General features: G+C 41.0%; 4 protein-coding genes across 4 annotated transcripts; 1 reads left to right on the forward strand and 3 right to left on the reverse strand.

Moving 5' to 3' along the window:
- Nucleotides 1-1923: 1923 nt before the first annotated feature.
- On the reverse strand, nucleotides 1924-7025 carry wnt8b (wingless-type MMTV integration site family, member 8b). The gene is made up of 6 exons (XM_084948101.1): nucleotides 6799-7025; nucleotides 6238-6271; nucleotides 5251-5389; nucleotides 4542-4667; nucleotides 4305-4447; nucleotides 1924-3127 (listed from the first exon to the last, which is right to left on the reverse strand). The coding sequence occupies exons 1-6, from the start codon at nucleotides 6867-6869 to the stop codon at nucleotides 2558-2560; spliced, it is 1083 nt and encodes a 360-aa protein (XP_084804227.1). The 5' UTR covers nucleotides 6870-7025; the 3' UTR covers nucleotides 1924-2557.
- A 2397-nt stretch (nucleotides 7026-9422) lies between these two features.
- Nucleotides 9423-13877, reverse strand: scdb (stearoyl-CoA desaturase b). Its single transcript, XM_084948102.1, is given in 5 exon segments — nucleotides 9423-10200; nucleotides 11235-11467; nucleotides 12227-12432; nucleotides 12743-12873; nucleotides 13437-13877. Coding segments are annotated over 5 exon segments (984 nt in total). The 5' UTR covers nucleotides 13642-13877; the 3' UTR covers nucleotides 9423-9991.
- A 1711-nt stretch (nucleotides 13878-15588) lies between these two features.
- trmt2b (tRNA methyltransferase 2B) lies at nucleotides 15589-18791 on the reverse strand. The gene is made up of 2 exons (XM_084948099.1): nucleotides 17779-18791; nucleotides 15589-16322 (listed from the first exon to the last, which is right to left on the reverse strand). The coding sequence occupies exons 1-2, from the start codon at nucleotides 18631-18633 to the stop codon at nucleotides 15702-15704; spliced, it is 1476 nt and encodes a 491-aa protein (XP_084804225.1). The 5' UTR covers nucleotides 18634-18791; the 3' UTR covers nucleotides 15589-15701.
- A 30-nt stretch (nucleotides 18792-18821) lies between these two features.
- dnajb12a (DnaJ heat shock protein family (Hsp40) member B12a) lies at nucleotides 18822-25761 on the forward strand. The gene is made up of 9 exons (XM_084948100.1): nucleotides 18822-18989; nucleotides 19334-19511; nucleotides 21215-21360; nucleotides 21447-21617; nucleotides 22940-23019; nucleotides 23142-23251; nucleotides 23335-23507; nucleotides 24256-24398; nucleotides 25158-25761. The coding sequence occupies exons 1-8, from the start codon at nucleotides 18857-18859 to the stop codon at nucleotides 24375-24377; spliced, it is 1113 nt and encodes a 370-aa protein (XP_084804226.1). The 5' UTR covers nucleotides 18822-18856; the 3' UTR covers nucleotides 24378-24398; nucleotides 25158-25761.
- The last annotated feature ends 531 nt before the right edge of the window (nucleotides 25762-26292 follow it).

Genomic DNA, 26292 nt, shown 5'->3' on the forward strand with positions numbered 1-26292 from the left:
TCAAACTTTATGTCTATCTGCCAGCTTTTTTCTTTATTGTAGTCCAAATATATTGAAGGTATTTAATAGTAATAAAAAAATTATAGTAAAGCAACGATTTAGAGTTAGAGTGAGCATTAATGTTCTCTGTCCTTGTGAATCTTCTCAGCTGATCTTATTGTCCAGCCCCTGATTTTAGATCTCATTCACTGAACAGGAGAATAATTTCACAGATGTGTCAAACTGCTCAACTTTAACCTCCTAAGACCCGAACTCTTTCATGGCATGCATTTTTAGTTCCTCTTTGCTATTTGGGTTGATTGGGACCTGATGAATGTAAAAACAAAGAATTATGTGATTTCTTTTAACCAATTTTTACTTATTTTTGTTTCTGAGAAAAATGAGATCCACATATGAGGACATTCGCTTTAAATTCTGATATAACAGTATAATGTCCTTGTAAGTGGATATCAGGCCCTTGTAGAGCAAAATTTAGTATTTTGGTCTAGACAACCCAAAATGTGATGTCCACATATGTGGACGCCAGGTCCTAGGAGGTTAAAGTGTGTTTTTCATGTTCAGCTTTCCCACACGTTAACCGATTGTTGTGCCAGCATGCTTTCCTCACTCTCTGGGGTGCTTTTTCACACGTGGGTGTAAGTGGGCAGCAAACGACTGCTGATGGCGAATTACTGGATGGCAGCATGGAGAGGAAAGCACAAATGAGAATCACTGCATTGTGCACACTGAGTCTAAAGTGGCTTTGTTAGGTTTAATCCAAAACGCTTGTCCTAATTATATTTCTGCATTACCTTTGAATGCAGTGAATGAACATTTTGTGCCTCTGTTGTACTCCCTAACACAACAAATTTGCAGGACTGCAGAGCCGCGGGGCTTTTGTTGGTGCAAGGGTTTTGCTGCATGCCAGTTGGAGCGATCTGACCAGCCCACGGGGGTCATCAGAGGAGAGAGGAGTTTTGATTATAATCATTATTTGGTAAATAAGATGTCAACAAGGTGTTTCCTTGACACTTCATTGAGTAAAAGGAGGAAGGTGCAGAAATGAATGCCCCCATCTCAATAGGGACTCTAATCTCCCCTTTCATGTCTCTTCTTGTCTGAAGGGTTTCAGCTTCGGCTGCCATGTGCTAGTTTGCCTGAGCCTGGCACTTCTTACTCGCAGGTGGGGTGAGTATCCTGGCAAGCATGTGTTTATAAAACCCACTTGTTTGGGCACAATACTTGAACTAACTTCTTTTGAGCGAACAGTGTGAATCTGTGCAAAGCCTTTTCCCAAAGTCCTTTAGAAGGCGACAGCCCATTGAGAGTGGAGAAGAAGGGATTACCTTCCTCGACAGTGGTGCATTTCCGAGAGAGCTGATTAGCTCTGCATTCATTGTTAAATCGAGCAAAGGCAGGCCCTAGAGGAGTGAAAGGATCCAAATAGGTGGGCCCAGAAATAAAACAGCCACAGGAAGCCTTGCACAGCTAGCCCAAAGTTTTCCCAACACTTCTTTCCCCCACTCCTAAGGAGGTGCGGCGTGAAAAAGGAGATTAGCATACAAAATTAGAGGCGGGATGATTTTTAAGGGCAACTTGCCTCATGCCCTCCACCCCCATGGTCCTACTCTGTCTGGACAAAGTTAATTAAACTAGTATTAAACAGTGAAGAAACTTCCAAGCGCTCAGGAGTTAGGGGGCTCTTTGAGGATTACCATGATGAGGGAGAGAATGGGAGGTATTTGTTGAGGCGAAATTGAGAAAGGCGTGATGGCAGGAAGAGTATGCTGGAAAATTTTCTATTCTTGTTGGTATCCGAACCCCAGTGGGAGGAATGTGAAGCGTAATGCTGTGTTTACTCCAAACGGCAGGGTATTACTGTCACAAAGAGTGTGTTAAAGAAGGATGAGTACTTTCTCCAGGCTGAATGATAGACAGGGTTGACGGATTTATTATTCTTTTATGGCATTTTAATAGTAAACAAACCACAAAGAAAACTAACAATAAAGCAAAACTAGAAAATGCTTCGCAATAAATTAACAATGTACAGTACAAAGTGCTTCATTTTATGTACAATTAAATACATGAAGAGGTGGAGCAAAGGTCACAACAAGCCAAAGACGGGAGAGAAAATTCAAAACTTGACACTGATGGGTGTTTTATATACAAAGATTACTGACAGGTTCATATATATGTGTATATATATATATGTGTATATATATATATATATATACACATAGGTTATTTATGCCACAATAGCCACATCCACCAAGATTGTGTATCTGCATGAAAATAAATACATGAAGTTGTGGAGAATTTTGAAAGCAGATAAAAACTCTTCAAATGCCCAGTGACTTTTCAAGATGTTGTAAAAAATATAAAAAATATATCTTAAATACATTTATTCCTAACCAAGTATAAATTTGTTAAAACCCTTCTCATCTCCTCTATCTTGTGGCCGTTGTGTTTACTTTTAAAACACTGTGGACACTGACGACGGTCTGAGATCATCCTTTTATCCAAAACAAACTATCTAAAAAAGAATCTGCCGGGGAGCTGCAAGAAATCATTAAGATCCTCAGTGCTTCTTCCTCAGTCTGAGGTTCTTCCTGCGGCTACCGGCGCTCTCACTTCTTCCCCTCTGACCTCCTTTTTTCACACAAAAGTACTTGGTCACTGTCTTTCTGCACTGCTCGCACTTTACCGCACAGCACCAGTGAAATTTACAATTACAGCTCGACACCATCTCAGCCTTACGCTCCTCCACAGCCAGGCCGCACTCCCCACATAGTCTCTTGCAGCTTCGCTTCTCCCATTTGCTCAAGTTCTTGCCTTTCTTTAGGCACTCGCGGCCCTCAGTGCCAGGCAAACCCAGAGTGCGATTTTCCAGGCAGTAATCGGGAGAGTCCTCGAGGTGGACCAGCTCCTTACGGGAGATGGAACTAAAGGTCTCGGCGATGGCCCCCTTGCTGGCCGCGCTGTTCCCCGCTCCTCTCAGAAGGTCTACTTTCAGCGCCCTGTGGTACTTCTCCTTCAAGTAGTTCCCCACCTCTCTGAACTCTGGCAGCTGCAGCCAGCAGGTCTGAGTTGTGCAGCTTCCTGACACGCCATGGCACTTGCATGTCCTCTGCATGGTTCCCTTCACAGCCTGGGCACACAGACACAGTTCATGTTATCAAAATAAATAGGAATAGTTCACTGCATTAAAGAAAACTGTGTTTTGCTCTGAGTTTAGTGGAAAAACTGTCAAAACATAAAAACCGTAATTGTGTGTTGGTGCATACATTTCCTGCAAATTCTTGATTGACGTGTGGTCAAATTAACTGATTGTATTCTCAAAGTTTTTCAGATAAAGGCATGAATGCGGTGAAAAGGAAGAAATGATAGCTTCGAGGTCCATCGCGGAGTTCCTTGTCATCCATTGTGTTTCCTGACTTCAACCAACACAAAACAGCTGTCAATTGAAAAGCGGTGTTTTCTTTCCATGAAGAGGGGATGAACTTTCTGTTGAAGTGAGGCTGAATCAAAGTTTCACATCGGGTCGCATTGTTCCTCGTAGAATAAATAGAAGTATTTATTTAGCATGTTCATTATCAACATGTTTTCTAGTGTGAGACGACCCAATGGAGAGTCCCACTGAGTGGATAAATGAAAAAGGAGGGTTTCTTCCCTCTCTCTTTCTATCCCCATTTTTTTCTGTTACAATGATGCTCCAGGTGCCATGGGGATCCCAGGGCCCAACAGGGGGGAGCAAAGGCACCGTAAACAAAGACCACTTCAGCTGCACGCCTGTGGTCCCCTCAGACTCCCTCGGGGCCAAACAAAGACCAACATAAATGTGGGATCCTTATTGCAAGAATAAAACTAAACACTTATTTTAAAAAAGCAGAATAATACAGAATGCCGTGCAATGTCTGGCTCCCCAGGATCTCTAATTAAGCGTGCACCAGTGATCCTGAGATTCTTGAGTTAAGGTTTTGTCATAAGGAGCATTCAGCACTGGTAAATAGGCCCTTCTGGTACACCGAACACGCTGTTATTATTGGAGACGAGTGGCACCTCACTTATAGCGACGTGAAAGGGATGCTTGGGTGGCACACTCAGCGTAATTCTGCGCAGGGAAAAATTATTCAAAAGGTGCTTTACAATCTGCAATCAGTCGGAGGGCCGTGTAAGATTCCTACATTTTAAGCCAGGATGCCACCCAGTTTAAATAATGAGTGGTTAATTAAAGCCATAATATTGCATGATTGTACTGCATCTCATGCAAGATGCTCGTTTTTCATTTCCAAGTTGATCGGGTAAATTAAGAGGGCATACTGTACCTTGCGCCCAGCCTCATTGTTATGGAGATTCATGGCTGCCCGTGCATCCTGTCCAGTCTCTAAGGCATCAACAAACTGTTTGGAGATGGCCTCACCAAAGCCAACATTGTCACTGCAGCCACCCCAGAGCCACCCGTGACCACCTATAAAACAAAAAGAATGAAATTACTGGAATCGCTTTAGGAAGCGAAAACTGTCCTTTCGCATGTCATGTACGCGTTCGTGTATCTCTCTGACCTCGTTGTCCATTTCTGCTGTCATCACAGCCGCAGTTATCAAAGTCTCCAAGGCTGCAGTTCCGGGTTAGGGTGTACATAACGCCAGCCGAGCTGATGGCGTGGACAAACGCTGTCTCTCGATTTGCTGTCATCATCGGAGAAACTTGTTAGCTATGTTGTCTAATACATTCACACAATTATACTCCAGTTGCTTCCTTCCACTAAGTTAAATTAACTACAGAGAGAGTTTAACTTTATGTATTTTGTGTTGTTGCTGTTGTTTTTTTAATGAAAATTATTTTGAAAAAAAAATCCCGCCTTCGTGCCAGGAGAGTAAAACCCTCAATGACAGTTATTATAAATATTCTCTAAAACAAATTTTATTTTATATTACCTAACAAATCTGTCTCTTTGTGTTTGTGGATCTCTGTATGTAGAGGCTGTGATTCGGTGGGACATGAGTGGTTTTTTTTTGGCTCTTGTCTTACTTGCCTCTGTAACAATCCCAACTCTTTGGACTAAGCAAATATTTGTATGACACAAAGAAGACAAAAAAACTCAAGCATCAGAAATAAACCTAAAAAAAAAAAAAGCACACAATTGCATACAACTTTTTAACCATCTTTGAAAATCTGCCGTGTTTGCCATGAGCTGGAATCTCAGCCTCGTAGGCGTGTGGGAATATTTGGGATGGCGTTGAGTTGTTCTGTGGGGGGGTCAGGACTTACCACTGCGCAGGCTGCTGTGCGTGGATAGCTGCAGAGCTCGCTCGGGGCAGTTCCAGCGGTCCCATGCAAACTGGTATTTGCACTCCTCTATGCCACTCTGAGCTCCTGCTGCCACGCTGCTTGAGTAGATCAGGTATGCCTGCATTATAATACAATGCACATTTTACAGCAACAGCAGTGTGATTTCACAACATGGCATCTGCTGTGATTTCAGTACCAGGATGCATCCTACCTAACAAGCATCATATTATATTTTTAGGAAACATGGTTGAACGAGCTTGATCAAGTACAGGGAAAGTCAGTCGCTGCTATCTGCGGGACTAAAAGATTATGAGGGACTGGATCAAGGATGTGCGACTTTCACATTTGTTAGTGTTAAATCCACTGCTTTCATGTCACTTTCTTATCAGTGCAAAATTTAAGTTACTATGTGGAGTTTAAAATGTGGAAGAAGCTGGTATAAGGTGGTTACTCTTTAACAGACAGATTAAATAGATGATATCTGTCAGTTATGTGACAAAAACACTATGAAGCGGCTCAGTTTGCATGTGGAGCTTTCATCAGCTGCAGTAAAGTCTCAAAGCGCCGTCTGTGCGGGTTTCGCCTGCCGCTCTGCTGCTTGTTCGGACTGTGTGAATGATAATATAACTAATATGTCTCAAGTGGCCTTCAGGGAGATGGAGTACCACCTCTTTCACAGGGGTCTGGATCACTAATGATGACCACCCACTACAGCAGTGCCTGCTCTTGCCTCTTAACACATTCAACCCTCGGCTACACAGAGCCTTTGAATAAGGTCAAGTGTACGGATGGGGGGGTAAAGAAAAAAAATCACAAAAGTCCAAGAATATCACAGATGTAGCACCATTGTTCAATGCAGACAGGTACCAGAATTTGTCCCTAAACTTGAGTTAAGATCTCATAAGAAGTGTCTTTCTCTTTTGTGAAAAACAGAGAGGAGAGAAGATCAAAAGAAAGTTGGCTTACCTTGGGTCCAGTCATCAAGAAATTATTCACTGACCTGGAAAAGGAGACAGCTTATTCACCCGGGGAAGCTCAGTGTCCTCCACAAATTCCTTTGCTAATTCATCTCTCATTAGTGCACTTTGTAACATGTTAAACTATGACACCGGTGGGTATTCAAACTTTAGTGAACCACACTACTGAAAGATTTTTTAAAAGTGGGAACTGATGTGGAAATGTTATTTTATTGACTTAGTCAAGAAAAAAAAATCTCGCTGGTTGATGGATTTTAGTTTGTAAGAAATCTCAGGGAATTTTCAAAACCTGGCAACCCGCAAATCGACCTCATAAACGGCTTATATTTAGCCAACACTAAGTGCTTATTAACCACCTTCAAACCCAATAAGCCCTTTATAAAAGGTTCATTATTAAATAATTCTATTAAATAAATTGGGCTTTTATTTTTCGAATAAATAAATGAATAAAAATTCCCCGCGTGTGTTCAGTTAATCCTTTTCAGTAGGCTATTTGGAGCGGACGTCATAGCCAAGAAAGTGGCTAATATTTCATAATAAACCAACTTACCAGCAGCAGGTGGACCTCATGTGAGTCAGGAGAATGAAAATGTAATAAAAAACCTCCCAGTGCATGAACATCCTGACAGGTGAGGGGAGGGAAGAGACGGCAACTCGTCCAAAGCTGCAGACGGCGTGAAGATGGAGAGGACACTGAGCTACCAGCACATGAAACTTCACAAGGGCTTCCAGGATTCAAGGCGGGGGCTCTGAAATGGAGCTGCTCTCGTCCCAACAAGAGATTATCTGCTTAATTAAAGATTTTCCCCCTTCTTACTCTCTTGGCCAATCAGAAGTATTGCACCAAGGAGAGACTGAAATGATCAAAAGGGCACCCTGGGCCTTCAGGGCCGGGCAACGGTAGGTTCCCTGCCTTCCTTTAAAAGCAAAGGCAGATCTGTTTAATCCTTTAGGAAAAGTGTAACAGTGATCCCTTGAATTTCTGCGCAGAGAAAATGTTTATTTAGGCTATCGAAAAGCAGTTGATTTGTCGGGGATTAGCTGGAGGATAGCCGTTTGTCAGTTTGATGGGACAACAGAAAACTTTGGTTCACTTTAACAAAGGTGTGATTGAATCAGTGTATCTGTGATGGAAACTGTTACTCAACGAAATTTAACAGCACCGAGCGAGTGTGTAGTTTCATACAGGGTCAAATACTCCAGTGATTAGTGATTGATTTTTAAAATGTATTTATTTATTTTAATTTATTTGTTTATTTATAGGAGAGTTAAAGAAAAATTCTGCAAATGAATGATGTTTGGGGTTTTTTTTCTTGATAGATGCATTCTCAGAATAATGTGCGATGACGTGCTGCAGGGAGCGGCGATGTTTATTTTGAGTGTTTTGCAGGTTTTCCCCTAAAATTTTCTATTTATTTATTTTACTGGTCTTAGTAGGAGTACATTTTTGTTTACTTGCCTGCTATATTTTAACAGCCACATAAAAGGTGGATTGTGACAGAGTGAAGGCCAAGCCACTGATCAGAAATAGGACATTTGCATCGCTAATCCAGACGGCCCTTTCCTGACACTGGATAAAGGGTTATTCCCCAATAACCTCGTCTGATCTTTAGGTCCCTTCCTTTATCTGAGGCAGGACTTTTGCGATCTTCTTGTGTGCAAATTGGGATTTGGGGCGGGGGAGGGGGGGATCATCATGAGGGACTTCTGAGGGATGTTTTTGGATTAAGATTTAAAAAGAACTGACAAGTAAGATGAGATGAAATCAGGAACCATGTTGTTGCCTTAGCTTCTTTTTTTGTTTTTGTTTCTCCAAAAAACCACTAAATTTATTTTTTCTTGTAAATGAATTGGTCCTTATTTGGCATTTCTATACTCTGACAACTCAAAGAGCTTTCCCCCCCCCTTTTTTTTTTTACTCCAAGTCATATTCACCCAATCACATTCACACAAGCATTTTTTCTAACGTTTGTATACACCCCACTGGATTGGGGGCAGCTCTGGGTTCAGTATATTGCCCAAAGAAAATTTCTCATGCAGCCTCGAGTATCCAGGGATTGAATCACCAACCATTTGATGGACAAGCCACTCAACCTCCTGAGCCACAGCCACCTCAAACATAGAGTTCCTCATTTTTACATGTAGTCTCCCAACTAGGTACTAACCGGGCCCAATCCTGCTTAGTTTCCCAGATCAGATGAGAATGCTTAGGGTGCTATGACCATAAGCTACGACAAGAAGTTTGTTATTCCTTACCTGAAACAAACTTCTATAGGCCGGGACTTAAGTATGTGAAGGATGGGGTGGGGGGGCATTTACTTGGATATAATAATGGGATCTTTATTTAGACGACAAAGAAGATGTCTAAATTGTGGATTTTTACCCAGTGCATCTAAAGAAAACTTGAAAAGTTTTTAATTACAGTCAGGTGCAGTTGCTGTCCAGCAGGTAATGTTGCAAGTCATCAAAAATTTAGCACTGCAGATTTCAGTAAACATGATGGAAACTGAGTAAATTTTTCGCTTCACACAGCATAAAAGTATAGCGTATAGAGGCATTGTTTATGTATGTGTCATAATTGTTAAAATGTGTGACAGTGTATGAATATTTAATCCCAGGCACAGAAGAATACTAATCTTGCCACACTTGCAGTGCACAGTTTATTTTTATTTGTAAGTTAGATTAAATTCAGAGGTGTCCCACACAAATGCTGCCTTTGTCTCACAGCAAGTTTATCTGCATTTGGTCACCCTGCCACAGTAAAAAAGAACAATGTCAAAGTTTAATGGAGCAGACACGTAATGCTGCAAGTAATGTTCAGACCATATCTGAAAAGCATGTCAAATGTGTGACCTGCAGATGGATATGATCCAAACTCACACAGCTATCAGCAAAGATAAGTGATTTCTATAAGGGTCATTTTCACAGAATCCAATATGTGGCGCTGAAATGTAATACTTAATGTTTTTGAGGGTTTTGGGGTTTTTTTTAGATTCATTCACACAGTTCATGATTTTGTCAAGTCATATTTTTTTTTTATTCTTTAAATAATGTCAAAGTGCATAATCTTCTTGTCTAAAGTAGCATTTTGATTAGTAACACATACTTAGCTGCTTTTGAGTGATTCTTAGTATAGATAGTATAAAAAAAACAAACAGCACTGGTTGTGATTCTTTCTTTTATTTCATTTTTTTAAATTTACATTATTTATTTATTTTTATTCGGAATGTGAATAGTTTTACAGTGCTCCAAAATTTTAAAAAAACAAGAAGTCCGTTCTGGTGTGCAAAGAATTTGGTGCGTGCTTAAGGTTTATACATACAAAAAACAACAATAAAAAAAGTATCTGAAAATCAAGAACAAAGTGCCTTTATCAGTGTAGCAAGTCATTCTTAAAAAGAGACAAACTACTGATTTGGCTGTTTGCAGCTGGAGGAAAGAAGAAGAAGGTCTCTTGATTTTTGTAGCATCCTTATGTGCAAATGGTGAGGTTGTCTTTAATCTCCAGTGGACTGATGGAAATCAATAAGGCAAATGTCAGCAGTAGAAATCATGAAGCTGATAACCTCGTGCATCCATACAACAAACATGGTGTCACACTGACTCTGCTCTCGAGGGTCTAAAAGTATTTTTTTATGTTTTTAAAAGGAAAGAAGAAAAATACACAGTTACACTAGATAAAAAATCAGTCTTGAGAAGACCACCCGACGAGTAAAATGACACCATCTTGATACAAAGTTGTGTCACTTGCAGCTGTTTGACTCGTTGCTGCCGTCACCCGTTCGCCGCATGCGAGCAACAATTGTTTCTTTGGAAACCGTCTTTGGGTCTTTGGCCAAACCCAAAGCGCACATGAGGTTTATAAAGGCAGTGGTGAGGTTGAGCCTGCTGCCAAACTCACTTGCAGCATAGTCATAGGTGAACGTATGGTGGTAGTTATGGAAGCCTTCTCCTGAAAAGCAAAAAGAACTTAACTTCAGAACCATAACTTCAGTGACGAGGGCTGGTGATGATAACTCATCACAGAAAAGCAGTAGGGAGACAGACACTGGTTGAAGCATGTGAAGGATAATTTGATGCCAAGTACACTCCATTTAAGAATCTTGAAAAATAAATAAATAAATACATCTGTAATTCACAAGCTACCAAAAAAAAAGCATCTACTTTCAGATTATATCGCACTGAAACTGGCATAAGATGAAACTGCATCTGGGACCTCTCTTCACAACTGTGCTGCAGAGTTTTAATGCCATCAGGAATCTCAAGCTAATCAGACAACACACATTTGTATGTTAAGCTAAGCACCTGTGATTAACATCCTTCCAAATCCCTTACTTGTGAAAACATTTTTATCATTATATATATACTTTGATTACAATAAGTCTGGCACCTTCTAGGTCATTATGATCTTGACTTCGATGTTGTAAAGTCATTTGTCTACACCATGGTAAAAAACTCTGTGATCATCTCTCTCTTCTGTAGTCTTTCAGGCTTGTCGCTGTTGCCGAGCTGGTTAGTACATTAGTTCTTACTAACATGCTAGATTTTGATTTGGCCTCTCCTAAAAAATTTTTGTCCTCTGAGGTTTAGTTTTGGCTTTTCAGCCTATATCTCTTTGAACCTTAAATTGAGGGTTCAGCTAGAAGATACCAAACTGAAGTTAAACACTTGGAATCAGACTCCATAGCTTTTATCTGCTTAACCTTTAATGAAATGAGAGCAGGCCTCACCTGGCCTTATCAGTCAATTCCCCAATTAATATAGATTCTCTGAAAATGGGAGCCTGTGTACAAAAATGACTGCAATTTCCAAACAGTTAATGCAAAAATAGTCTGTTTAACCCATTGAATTCAAGCTGAAAGTCTGCACTTCAGTTTTTTTAAATCTGCTGTTGTGGTATATAGAGGTTAAATTGTGACACTGTCCATACAGTTAAGGACCTGGCTGCAAATAGTAACTTTAATGAGTTGTAAAAGAAAATCTTACCTATGGCACTGAAAGAAACAAACTTGTTTTCCCTTGGGTTGATGTTCTTGTCATAAGGTCTGTTGCCCCACATGTGTGCAACACTGTTTACAAGCCAGGTGGCATTTAGGACTGCAACATGTCTGAGGAGCCCAGGGACAAAGCACCCCACAACCAAGGATTCACCCCAGAAGTACCAGGGAACCAGCGTGGGCACGAGGAACCAGAGGACTAGCACAGACACCACATAATGTCTGAAATAAATCATCAGATAGCATCTCATACATCCATTCTTACTTGGCTACAATTTGGTTTGCAATGAACATTTTTTTTGGACTAGTTTCAAAGATGCACAAACTCTGAATGGTAATTGGACAAATTCTTACATAGCGCTTTTCTACTCTCCCGGAGGACTCAAAGCACTTATACAACATGTCTCACCCATTCATTCAGCACTTTGTTTTTGACTTTTCTATGCTTAAGTGCTTTCTGTGTAACATCCACATACATACTTGGGTTAGTATCTTTTCCAAGGCAGGCAGACTAGAGCAGATAGGACCTACTCTACCTCCTGAACTACCAGTGACTCCAAATGGAACAGAAATCAAACATAGCATGAAGAGCACCAACATCATCATTATTAGGGCAACAACTTCCTCAGTACCTCTGACCAGGTCACTGACCATCATTAGCAGAAGAGGATTTGCCCAGAACAGTGTAAATGTTTACTAGTGACCAAAAAGTTAACATTACTAAATCAATTCAAGGCCAAACTCACTTTTCAACATTGTTTTGCAGAAATCAAGCTCAGAAACAGTAATAAAGTATGTCTGTGTAGGTTCTCAGTCATCCAAGTCTTGGTACTCTAAGGAGCTTGGAAAGAAAGCAACTGGACTACCAATAAAGTATGAGGTGCATTATTGCACGCTGTGGCTTGTTGTTGATTGAATGAGTCTTGCATAACTGTTCTTTTTTTATGATCCAAATCAGTGTCTGCATTAAGGTTTGCTCACCGTTTCTGGAACATAACCACTTTATCTGTCGTCAGGTCAGACAGGCTGAGTTTCTGTTTCTTTTCAGCGCAGTCAGGATGTTCTTGGACCAGGAGCCAACCAATGTGGGAGAAGAAAAATCCCCATGAGGCATTGTGAGGGTCTGCGTCTGTGCATACATATTTGTGGTGGAGGCAATGGTCCCTCACCCATTCATATATGTTCTTCTGCATACACATAGACAGGGAGAAGGCATGAAGTATATCACATCTCTGACTTTGCATTTTATTTTATGTACAAGTGTTCAAAAGAAGCATCACATCCGCAATTATGTTTTGTAACTTAATATTAAGTATTTAGGTACATCAATGTTTTATGACCAAAAAAAACAATATTTTCTTACTATATTACAGTATTTAATTTAATATACAGTAAAAACAAAATTAAAAAGTGCAAATATTTCATCTTATTTCAAAAGTGTACCTGCAGCCAAGCTATAAACGGGGAGAACATGTAACGCGCATAAATCTTCTTTACCTAAAACGCCATGGAGTTGTCAAAGGCAGGAACGACTTGCAGGGGAAAGGAGGCCTTGTAGGATCTGTGGCTCCATAATCTGTGTGCGCCAGCAGTCACACCGAGACCACTGAAGACGTAGCAAAATGCAGCTGGAAAGGAAAAATAATTTGATTCATGAGAGCAGAGTCAGTGGTAAAGTGTGTTCTTTTTATAAAATGTGCAGGCCTACCCTCACACTTTTGTTGTTCTAAAACTGATGAATGCCACACCATTTACAATCAGATGCCCATTTGAACACTGATTACCTTCATCTTCCATAGTGGAAAATATGTTCGACTCACCATTGCAAAGGGAGGCTAAACTTATGTAGGTCAACAAAGTTGAGATTGGTTAGAAATTTAAAAAGCACTTGATTAACAGATCAGCAAGTGTGAACACCTCTGTAAAAGCAGTAGCCAAATACTTTTCCCGTGTGGAATTACATTGCATGTTTTTAAATGGCCATTCAGTTATTTAAAACGTGTCAGGTTGGCTTCCTTTTTTATGATATTTAGTTTGAAGATATGCAGATATTGTCTTTTTATCATGTGCCAGAGGTTACTTTTTCATAGCACTTTACCCTGAAATTTATAAAGCTAGAGAGGATCAGCCTCCATTTTTCCCATATGTAATCGTACAACCAAGCATGCCCCTGGATTTCCTGAATACTCACTCCATGCAAGGGTTGAAGGCGATGTGGAGGAAATGAGAATCGGTCCATAAAGTGCTCCCAGATGTAGGAGGATAAACGCTATGATATTTCTCCATCTTAAGACTGTCGGCAGTTTCCATGGTTTCTCTTTATAGCTAAAGTCAATAGCATCATCTACCGTACTTGAGTCTGTCCTCGCATCTCCGTTTTGCTTCTTGTCAGTCATTTTTTATTTTCTGCAAAGAGTACCCTGTAATAGCACCTCGAAAACTAGACAGACAGATGTGATCAGTAAAACGCGCACACAGTCTCCAGCTACAGCGCCAAGCTCCGATCGTGTCTGCAGACACTCTTATTCTTTTGTTTGTCGTTCACCACTTGGTTACGCTAGTCATTTTAATTAGTAACTTATTATGATGATGAGAGGGGAGAGTCCACGTTAGACTACGGTGATTGAGGTCCCCTTGACTGGATTGTTGCCATCTGCGTGGGGTGGGATAGTGATAAGGGAGGTTGGATGCCTGTTAGCTGTATTTGAAGCCTGCCTGTGAGACTGTGCAATCTCTGCAGGGCAGGGGTGAGTGTACTCCGGGCCTCAAGGGCCGGTCTCCTCCAGGTTTTAGATGTGTCCTTGATCCAACACAGCTGATTTAAATGGCTAAATTATCTCCTCAAAATGTTTTGAGATTCTCCAGAGGCCTGGTAATGAACTAATTCAGGTGTGTTAACCCAGGGTGATATCTAAAACCTGCCGGACACCGGCCCTTGAGGCCTGGAGCTTTTCACCCCTAATGCAGGGTCTAAGTTTCACCTCATGTTACCACACTGATCATAGTCAAAATGCAATACTAGTTAAAAAAAATTTAAAAAAATGTCAGCACATATAATTTCCACCTGTAAAACCATACCTGTTTTGGGGGTTATCTCATTGTTGCCGTTCTACTGTTATAACAACCCCCTCTGCTACTTATCTGACCAGATCAGTCTGCCAGATGTTTAACTGTCTTGATGCTGCTCATGAAATTAAAGGATTGAAAGGTATTACTTTATTTATTTGAGTAAATACCAAAGTCCATGGATTTGTGTGTGTTACTGTATGTGTGTTACTTTCCATTAATTAATTAATGGAATTAATTAATTAATTGGGGGGGGGGGGGGGGGGGGTACCTCAAACATGCACTATGAAAAATGTCTGAACCTTTTTGTGCTCATTATCACATCTACTTTATAGGCTGTAGAACACATTAACAGAAGTTGATTAAAAGTGCTTCAAAGACATGGACATTTGCATTTGAGGTCTACAAAAAAACAGTTTCAAAATACATGAAAACCTGGAAAGTGTACTTTGCTGCATTGATTAATTATTTTGGAACGTTTTTTTTTTAAAAATCATAGTGATTTACTGTCACTAAAATGCATAAGAATGTGCAAATTGATGATTCATCGTGACGATGACACATTGCTCTCCCCTACATTACAATAGTATCAGTGATACTGATGCTTTTATAGTTTCAAAGTATCAGTACTGATATTGGCAATACTGGCACTGCATGTTCTGTACTTGATGTCCAATTGATACCAATATTTGTAACATGGCACAGTATCAATTGAGATTATGTGTGTCTTTTGGTCTATATTGAGCTGGACACCAACTAGGAACAGAACAAGTAAATATTTGGTTGTTTCTTGAAGCAAAAGTTCAGCTTCTGATGCGAGTATGGCTGTTAGGCTGCAAATGGAAACACGCAACAGAAGGTGGTCTTTTGTCTATATGAACAGTGATAATAAAAGGGCCCAGATGCCTGTCAGGAGAGCTGCAAGACCTCCTCCTATAAAGACTTTGGTAAAGCACAATCTGTCAGAGCAGAGTAATAAACCCCCCAGTGCTGTATTTAGAGGTGTTTTACGTCACTCTAGGTCTGCTTAGTCTGATAGTGTGAAATCAACAATGTCGATCACCATTAAAATTAGGATTTTTCCATTTTTTAGTTTTCAGTATTTAACGTGAATATATCCTGAGACTGACTGTTGGATATTCATCTTTCTAATATTTTATAAACCAATAATTACTCCAAAACAATGGCACATTAGCTGATTAATAATCTGAACAGTAACTTGTTGCACTGGTAGTACGGAGTCCTGAAAGCAAACAAGTGAGAACACGTAGGTCAAACATGAGTATAGGATGCGCAACGATTTATTTTATCATCTAGAATACAGTACATCATTATTCCTCTGCTTACAAGCTTTCAGGGTTAAGGCCAACCTTTGAACAAAAACTATTTGCTACCTCTCGAAAAGTATCACCACTTCACAATGAGGAGTATGTGGGAACATGTCAACGGGCACAGCCAGAGTTGGTGAAAATGCTTCTCCTGTGAGTTTCTTCTGTGAGTTAGGATCACAGCAAAGTTCCTTGAAGTTCCTCATAGCTTCTCCGTCTGGTTTACAAGAAACGTAGACCAGCCTGCGGATAGCCGGTTGGTTTCGCAAAGCTCGGACAACCCTGTGGTGGAGGCCGGCTCGAGCAGGATTTACCACGACTGTAAGGCCTCTGCCTGCGAAGCTCAGCTGAGATATAAGGCCAGGAAGCACAGCTTCTGCCTTCCCAGATATAAACTCACAGTTTAACACATTATTGAGAGCTGCGTTGTGTTTAGCGTCTTCCACTGCCTGTTCTATGAGCTCTATACCGATAATTTTGTCCACTCTGGGAGAAATAGTGATTCCCATGGCACCCGTCCCACAGCACACATCTAGAAGAGTGCCGCCGGCTTTTGTTTGCCCTCCATCCTGCTCAGTGTTTGGGACACAAAGGTCTCTCACTGTGGCATAGAGGACTTCAGCAGCTGCCTGGTTCACCTGGAAAAAGGCGTCGGCCGAGATGCGGAACTTGAAGCCCAGTATCTGAGAATCACAAGATGACAGATGAGCAATGAAAAAAAAACAATCATAAGGTAAAAACACATTAAACAGTAGCTACCCACTCTTCTCTATTGCCTACATAAATTCAATGTTTATAAGGATGGTTTTATAAGTAAAGCTAATGTTATTGTTTTATGGCAGCTGACAACCAACATGAAGGTGTTTTACTCCCACCTGCTTGGCTAAAGTAGTGGTACAAGACTCCAAAATGTAAGCCTGCAAGGGATGCAATGAAAGGGAGCAATGGCTGTACACACAAAAACACACAGTTTTATATTTCATTGCTAAGCTTGAATAATGACTCCTGTCTTTTTTAAAGAGACAGTTCCCCCTGGTGGGCCACGAAGATACTGCAGGTGGGCCACGGTAATAACAGAAACTCAGTTTTAGTATGTTCAAGTATACTAAGTTTATTACAAATGTATGAAAATATACTTATTTATATAAAAAGTGAAACAAAACTGGTAATATTAGGTGGTTAAGTTGTGATATTAGTCATTACTCTGACCTAAAGTTACAGCTCTTGTATTGACATTTCTGTCTTCCAGTGGCAGTCGGGTCACACACCGGCCTTAACACCTTGTGTATGACTGCGTAACATTAGGAATTTATAGACAACAGTCTGTGTTGTTTATGTTATTTAATAAAGTTGTCAAGGAAATACATCTCTTTCTCTTGTATTTTAATTTGGGGCGAAGATTCAGGGCTTGATGGGCTCCGTTGGATTTTCTGGTGTTTATGAGACACAGTACTCTTGGCTTTGGGAATGGCCGACTTACATTTTAGTCATACATGTTCCACTGCTTCCATGATGTATCTTGTGGGGGGTTTTCCCAGTACTTCCACAGCTGTAAATAAGCTGAATTTCCTGCATGGCCTATTCTTAACCTCAAAAATATTATTTCTTCCCTTATGCTTATCCCTATTGCCTTGCTATGATAACTTTGCTATTACAAATAATGCTCTTACATGCCTCATTTACATGTCCTTAGATCCATCTGTATTTATTCTAAATAGCCTTAGTATACATTACCGTGCAAAAGTCTCGAGCCAACCCTAATTTCTTCATATTTTGCTAGGAAAATATGTGCAGCGACTTACTGAAATATGCACAAACATAAACTCGTGTGGTTATAAACGCGCAAGTACTGAATGATGCGCAGCTCTGCATGAGGCAACTGACACCAGCTTTCAGTAATGTTTTTCCAATATTCTCCAATTCTTTTGTGCGGGAATGGATCATGTTAAGCCATTATATAGCCAAGAGAATAAAAGAATAACAGATTTCCAACACTTTATTTAAATTTAAGTGTTTAAACGCGCACATTTATCTATTTTTGTTTCCTATTAAAATGTACATGAAATTTTTCATGAGAGCAAGCACTTGAACAATGTCTGTGCAGCTGGACAAGGGATTATTAAATCTCTGTGAGGTTACCTCCTCATATATGTGTGGCTGACCATGCAGAAGCTGGTAGGGAGATTGCTCATGGGTGCACCGAGTCATGCTGCTCTCCTGGAAGTACAGTGAGTCCAGCTGACAGACCGATCCAGGACCCTGCTTGAAGTAATCCACCAATTCCGCCTTATGGACGGCCACTTCTGCTGGGGCGAGGCTCTGTGGGTGAAAGTACACGATGGCCATGGTGCAGCCCTCTTTATTGGTCCTCACTGTGATCTCTCTCCAGTGACCCCCGGTGTGGAACAGCAGGCAGGGCTCCAGTGAGGACAGGCGGATGAAGTCTTGGTAGCACCTGGCCACCAGTTTGTGCTTCTGTGGCATGTTGAGCAGGTGGTCTCCGCTGACACAGACGATGTTCCCCTTCCTGCCTGTGCCCACATAAAATCCAACCGTCTTCGGATTGCCATCCACTCCTCTGTTGACTGAAAATGTGGACTTGTTGCGGTAGCCATCTCTCACTGGTGAGGGCAGAACAGGCAACACAGGAAAGCTGAGTTTATCCCTGACAGGTGAGTCACCAGAAAGATGCCCAGAGAGCTGAGACAGGATCTTCTCCTGATTCTGTAGCTTGAGCTCAAGCTGCTTATCATAACTCAGCCTCCACAGAGGGGTGACCACATCTGCCAGCCTCTCCTCCCACGACACATCATCAGTCCATGAGGGTGGTTTCTTCTCCTTACCTTTCCTCCATCGCTTCTTTGATGGTGGGTTCCCCTGTTCGGTTACAATAGTGTCATTCGCTAGAAACCGCGGAAAAGTTTTCCTCAAGTAACGCAAAAGGTCACGTTTGACAAATATAACTGACTTGCTGCGTGCAGCTACCAAGGCCATTTTCTACTTTTGAAAAACTTGCTACTATGGCTGAGGGTCCTGCAGGAGGATTAGCGCATTGTAACATATAAGGTGTACACGGCAAAAGACTTTACCGGGTGTTCATGAAGCACATGCTGGAGGTTCAAAGAAACTCCTCTGACGTCTTATTTACCGGACAGATAAGCTTGCTGTCGACATCCCCCTGCGTCCCAGGGCAAGTAAACATTTCCGCTGTGTCGCGATGGACTCAAACAAGGACGAAGCGGAGCGGTGCATTAAAATAGCCCTAAATGCAGTCAGTAACAACCAGCCGGATAAAGCCAGAAAGTTCCTGGAGAAGGCACAACGCCTGTTTCCGACAGAGCAAGCCAAAAGTACGTCGAATAAACGCCTGTTTGGGAAGTGATTGGGGTTTTTAAATCATGGGTGCTAGGCCGTCGCTGTGAAACCGAAGCAGCTAACGCTAGCATTAACGTTACACCAGCTGCTAGCTGACACTGGTATTTGTAGTTTTTCAGCCTAGAGTCGCGTTTCTCTAATACGTTTGGTTTCTTCAACATAGTGGACGATTAGTCGGTATTCGCAGTTTTATCCCTTATAGGGTGGTCTTCACAGCAGCTGGGATGCTAACAAGTAGCTAACCGTGGTAGGATTAACGACATAGGAAACGTGAACTCAGGTGGCAACCGTCGATAATGTCTCCTCTGTCTTTTTACAGACTTACTGGAGTCTTTAGCGCAGAATGGAAAGCCTCCGGAGGAGAACGGCAGTCATGTGAACGGAGAAGGACCCGCTATGAGACACCGCGGCGGCAGAGAGGAGCCCGAAGTGTCCGCACAAGCGACGGCGGACTCGGGAAAGTCCTACACAGCCGAGCAGCTGGAGGCCGTTAAAAAGTCAGTTCGCGTTTATGTTCTCCCTTTGTTGCAGTGAAAATGCTGGTAGAGCTGGCTGACGTCGATATCACTTGACGTTTATCAAAAAGTCAGTGTGATTATAGTGAATATACGCTACCTGACCAGTTTATTAGGTACACTTGCTGGCAAATGCAAGGATTTCAACAGCCAATGACATGGCAGCAACCTAGTGCATTTAGTTATGTAGACATGTCCAAGACGACCCCTTTAAGTGCAACCTGAGCAGGGGAAGAGGTGTGGTTCAAGGGACTTTGAATGTGGAGTGGTTTTAGGTGCCAGGCAGGCTGGTCTCAGTACTTCAGAAACTGCCGATCCGCTGAGCTTGAGTGTGATTGAGATTGGCTAGACTTCTTCCAGCAGTAACTCAAATAACCTCTCATTAAAATCAAGGTATGATGAAGAGCATTTCTATAGGCAGAACGCATCCAACCGAAACCATCGAGGTGTCACTCCTGTCAGCTAAGAACAGCAAACTGAGGCCAAGATTCACACAGGCTCACCAAAATTGGCCAGAAGAAAATTGGTAAAAATGCTGTTTGGTGTGATGAATCTCAGCATTTGGATGCTAGGGTCAAAATTTGGCATAAACTGCATGGATTTAACCTGCCTTGTATCAACAGTTCAGGCTCTTCATTGTGGGGGATATTTTCATGGCATGCTCTGGCCTCCTTCGAACCAATTGAGCATCCTTTAAATGCCACACCCTGCCTGAGTGTTGTTGCTAACCATGCCCATGCTTTTATGACCTCAGACCACAAAGCTCACATCATCTCAAAGTAGTCTCACAGTGAGTTCACTGTACTCAAATGATCGCCAGCTCTCTATCCGATAGAGCACTTTTGGGATGCGGAGAAACGGGAGAGTCACATCATGGATGTACAGCCAGCAGATCTGCAGCAACTTTGATGCTGTCATGTAAATATGGAACAAAATCATGAGGAATGTTTTCCAATACTTTGTTGAACCCATGCCGTAAAAGAATTAAGGCACCTCTGAAGGCAAAAAGACATCCCATTCAGCAAGGTGGCCCTCATAAAGTGTGCAGTGACTGTATTTCACACATCACTCAGTCCAGCAGATTTAGTTGACCAATAGGTCAACAGGTTTAGGTTTAGGATGACAAGATATCATTACTACTGGGATGTGATGACCATATTATCTAATCCATCTATATCACATGGCTCCAGACTTATTAGTTCCTTTTATCAATGCTGACATGTTTTGTTTTTTTTTTACAGTTGCAAAACAGTGACGTCAAACAGACGTCTTCTACACACCCAAGTGATGTGCAAATCTGTTTCCCCCCTCTACAGAAAATTGATCTAGAATCAATAAGAGAAGTGATAAAAGTATCGGACCCATAAGCAATGTCAGTAGTTGCACCGGTGTCAATATCGGTCCCTAAAGATGGCAAAGCAGGTAGAAATGATGGTTCATGTAAAGTTAAAGTAGTTAGATCTGAAGAGAGAGAGAGCTCAAACTGGGGATGTGAATGTTGTAAATATATATTTTTTTATTATTATTTGTGGAAATTAAAAAAATAAGCATCATAAAATCCACATAGTGTAAGACTCAGAGTCACATCTCTGTAGCTCTAACTACATATTGTGTTTATAGTGTTTTATTTTATTTATCATGTGTAGTCTGCTAACAATCTCTGCTGTATCATTTTTTTCCTGCAGGATTAAGAGCTGTAAAGATTACTATCAAATCCTAGGAGTGGAAAAGACTGCCTCTGAGGAGGACCTTAAAAAGGCTTACAGAAAGCTCGCTCTGAAATTTCACCCAGATAAAAATCACGCACCAGGAGCCACAGAAGCATTTAAAGGTAAATTAAAAGTTATTTATGGGAAAGACATGGACACAAAGATTTAGAAAGTGTATAACGGTGGTGATCTTCTGTGTGTCTTGCAGCTATTGGTAATGCATATGCTGTTCTGAGTAACGCTGAGAAACGAAGGCAGTACGACCAGTATGGCGAGGAGAGAACGCACCCGAGCAGACACAGACACCATCATGAGTTTGAAGCAGATATCTCACCCGAGGACCTCTTTAACATGTTCTTTGGTGGAGGCTTTCCAACAAGTAAGTAGAGCTCAAAGGAATAATAACATCCCAGTAAAGATATTTGGCGTGTTTTGATACACTCTTATCAAAGCAAGCAAGGGATCTTAGAAATTCTGCACAACACGAGAGTCAGCTAGTGGTTATTACATAACCATAATATGTAATCTTCCTTCACATCTGGCAGTTTTACAAAGCAGCTTCCCAGATTACCTTTCTAAATGCAGAAAGATAATCACTCCAGACTGAAAGCCAGCATAATCAGCTGGTTTTAGATGCTTACATGTGTTAGAAATGAGTTGAAAGGTTTGAAAAACTCTTGGTAATCATCGAGGATCATGTCGCCTTCACCATTGTCTGTCCTTACCACCAAAGTGTCTGTATGGAAGCAGTGAAGGAGGAACCTGCAAACCAGCTTATTGTGTGAATTTACGCATTTGTTGACCATGCATCATTTTCATCCTCCACAACAAGAAAATGCAGGCTGACACCAGCACAAACGGACCTGGGTACATCTTTATAGCACTGCTGCTTCATCATTTAGCATATGAAGAGTTTGGGGAGGTTTTTGCCTTCAGAGACCCTCCTGGGAAGGTTTTTTTTTTTTTTAAAAAAAACAGGACAGACGTGTTCATGTTTAGTTCTCCAAAATCCCAACTTCACTGTGCTTGATGTCAATGACGCTGTGTTGAGTGGGCTGTAACAAGGAAGGGGGAGACGGCAGCATTCATGAGGAATGGGAATTGCAAAAAAGCCATCAAAGGCCACAAAGCACTGCACAAAAAGCACAAACAGCAGCTCCAGTGGACACTCAGATTCACATCAGCTCTTTGTGTGTTATTACTTCAGCTTGCTTACAGACCAAGAAGAGCACAAGCAAGAGTAGCCCCCAGACCGGTTGTACCACATATTTTTGACACTGCCCTCATCTGTCAACAGACGCTTTCTGCAGGTAGCGGGCTTCCATAACTGCCCGCAGACTGCCAACAAGCTACCGCTACTGATTCATCACTTCTCCATAAATGTGGTCGGTTCCTCTGTAATGTTTAGTTATGTGGTAGTTGATTGCTGAAGAGATGCTTTCTCTGACTTTCTCTGTAATTGTTGCTCAAGTTGTGTTGCAGTATAATTAGGAGAGATGGTGTCATGAACACCAGACTGGTTTCACCAAATAACATGATTCCTTGGACCAATTTTTGTTAAAAATAACAGAACATCCTTCTCTGTGGTTGAGCATGAGAATGCCATAAGTGATTAGGCAGAAAGTTTGAGTATGCTTTGGACTGAATTTTACATATCCAAGAGGTGCAGTTTCATAATCATGATGTGTTCAAATTTTGCAGGTAACGTACATGTTTACAGAAATGGAAGAATGCACTTTGCACACCATAATAGGCAAGAAAGACGAGAACAACAGAGAGATGTGAGTACAAGCTTAAACCTTGTACGACCTTCAATACACTTGGTATTTATACCACCTGATTTAGTGTCTGATCTGTGGTTAAAAACTAATCAGTCCATTTTTGTTTTTTTCTCTCTTCACAGGGAGGTCTGGCTCTGTTTGTCCAGCTGATGCCCATCTTAATCCTCATCATTGTTTCAGCTCTCAGTCAGATGATGGTCACCCAGCCTCCATACAGCCTTAGCTACCGCCCGTAAGTGGTGCATTGGTTAATGAGGTTGTGCAAAAGTGTCTGAACATCTGTCACACCCTCAGTTATACATTTTTCTATACCAGGTCAGCAGGACATATCCACAAAAGGCATACATCAAGCCTGAAGGTGCCTTTTTATGTGGGAGAACGTTTCAATGAGGAATATTCTGGAAATATGCTGAAGACTGTGGAGAGAAGTGTAGAAGAAGACTACATCTCCAATCTAAGAAACAACTGTTGGAAGGAGAAGCAGCAGAGTGAGTTTACAGCATTAGCTATGATTATTATTGAGTTTTACATTGCCGGAGTTTAAATATTTGAAGTAATTATTTGATTCAAGATCTGATGCAAAACAAGAAGAAAACTGGAAGATTTTCACATTTTTAGGGTGGAATTATTCTTTTTTTTCTTCAAATTTGGCTTTAAAGATTAACTCTTATTGTTTACATTTCATTTTCTTTTCTTCATTGAATATTTTATGTCACCTTGTAGTGCTTGAGCTTGTTTGGTTAACATCCCAAGTTCTTTAAAACAACGTCCAACTGAGCAATTTAACACCAGTATAAAAAATAGATGTAGCCACCATGATGTCACCTGGAGGTCGGAGGATTCCTGTTTTGCAGCCTTGGGTTGAGCTGTTATTGCTGCCTTGGTGTTTTGAAACCGGGCGCATCCCGTGTGAAACCAAGGACACTATACGATCCTGTATTATCCTTTTTAACTCCGAATGGGATCATAGTTTACAAAATGAACTTCAGGATTTATTCAGTTAGATTTTAGCCTAACAATTGAGGTAATCAAGTCATCAGGAAAGTATTTACTGGGATGACAGAGCAGAACCAGACCTGGAGGAAAGCTCCCCCTGCTGGCTGTTGGGAGTTGGCTTCGCACTTCAAACCAGGAGCCTAAATCCATATTTTATTCTATGTTTAACACTTAAGTTCTGACTGATTTTGAACCAGTTAATGTGAATTGTACTGACAAATTCTCTTCTTGTACTTTCAGAGGAAGGCTTACTGTATCGTGCTCGTTACTTCGGGGATTCTGAGTTGTACCAGAGAGCACAGAGGATGGGGACTCCCAGCTGTTCCAGACTATCTGAGATTCAAGTCATATTGGATGGCTAGAAAACACTTCTGCACATATGGGTACGTTGCTGTCTGTGGCATACAGTATGAGTGCTACAGGATGCCGTATATGGACTGGAAAGAATTCAGAGTTTTTGCATGTTTTATCTGACACATCCCCCATTACTCCAGCCACTCAGAATGCTGTTTTAAATTTATTTTTAATATCTTACAAGAATCAGTCAGAACATCTTGTTTTTGCGTGGCTTGATAATCGAGCTGTGTCAGGGACTGATACTAGATATTCAAGAGCAGGGACGTCAAACTCAATTTACATCGCAGGCCACAGACAGCCCACTTTGATTTTAAGTGGGCCGGATGAGTGACACTCTTCTTCCTGTCAGTGTAAAGAAGTTTAACTACCCCTTTATTCCCTAAGATGTCTTAATATGAGGAAAACAAGTGCAATTTAAACAATGTGTCACAGTTTTTCTGCATGGTTAAAAAAAGCTCCTGCAGTAAATGAAAGAAATCTGTCTTTGACTGTGATTGTTTAGCCATATTGAGCTAAGGAAACATCTCTATAAATTAACTTTCCACCTTTTAAAGTAGGAACTACAATTCAAAAACCGTGACCAGGTGTAAAGTAACAGTAGCTGGTTTGGTGAAAACATGCAAAATTATCTGTATAATTTAACCTTTCCACTCATGGTGAATGTTACTGAATAATAGTGATAATGAATTATATTTTTAAGAAACTTAAATATATATAACATTGAAGTGATTATCCTGTGATATGAATGGCTGTATAACTGTGATTTATTCTCTTGGTTTTCTCAGGTTCGTCAGTACTTGAATCTAATTAGAAGAAATCGGTCGGAGCCCACTCAAATTTGACCACATTTCTGCAGCAAACCAAGAGAATCAAAAAATGCCTTACGTGTAGTGGGCAGCAGACCTCATCAGGGAACCTCTCTGCGCCTCGGTGTAGATTGACTTCCTGTAGAACTGTGAGAAGCTTTGAGTTCACTGCTGACATTGTCTTACTAGAATCTTTACAGTGGTGAGAGGCGGCCGGGTAGTCGTGCTGAAAAGTAAGAGCATTGTTGTCGGTACGCAAAGCTACTAAGATTAGCTTCCTCTGTCCCAATCGTTTTCTTTTTCTTAAATATTTTGAGAAACCCGATGGCCTTCTCATAGACAGATGTCTGAGCCACTCACAAGGAAAGCGTGTAATTTTTGTAGTTTTACCAATGTAAATATTCATTTTACTTTTAACAGTGCAGGGGTTATTGAAGTCATTTACATTGTTAAGTGGATTTGCTTGTAGCCTGTTGGATCATAATTACTGTAAACTGTTGCACAAATGAAAGTAAACCATATTTATTAAATTAACATGCTAAAATTGTATAAAAGTTTCTTTGAATTAAAATTGTCCAATGATTGACTGGTGCACGCCTTTTGTTTTACATCATACATACACGTACACGCACTCGCTTATGTGCTTCAATAGTAAGTCAGTTTTTGTGTCCCAAATTCAAACTTTGCACTATGTAAGTCAGGGTATAAAAAAGGGTTTCTGAGTGTGCCTAAATGCAGCGTTCACAGGAAACTGGAATTACAGTTCAAAAGCTTTAAATTTTTAATTTTCAGTTATTTCTCCAAGTTTACAGTTTTGACGTCCTCATTGGATTTTCTAGCTGCTTAAACTGTATGCTGCAGTGTATGTAGTAGATATGGGGGTGAGAATGATGACCTATAGCATCACAATATCCCCCGTTTTGGTATTTGCTGTTTCTCTGATGGCATAATGTTATTCTAGGACCATCACTGCAACTGATCAGTCATGCTGTTTGTGTCATATGTTTGTGACTTTGGTGGGAAATCTGGAAAAAATGCCACAGAAACACTTAAAAGCTGGACGTAAAAGGCCTTCAGGAGTCAGTAACCGGCCTTCAGCTGGTTGTGGTGGGTG

This window comes from Perissodus microlepis, chromosome 13 (genome assembly GCF_051167445.1).
Source record: "Perissodus microlepis isolate ML-2025 ecotype Zambia chromosome 13, ASM5116744v1, whole genome shotgun sequence".
Taxonomy (NCBI): Eukaryota; Metazoa; Chordata; class Actinopteri; order Cichliformes; family Cichlidae; genus Perissodus; species Perissodus microlepis.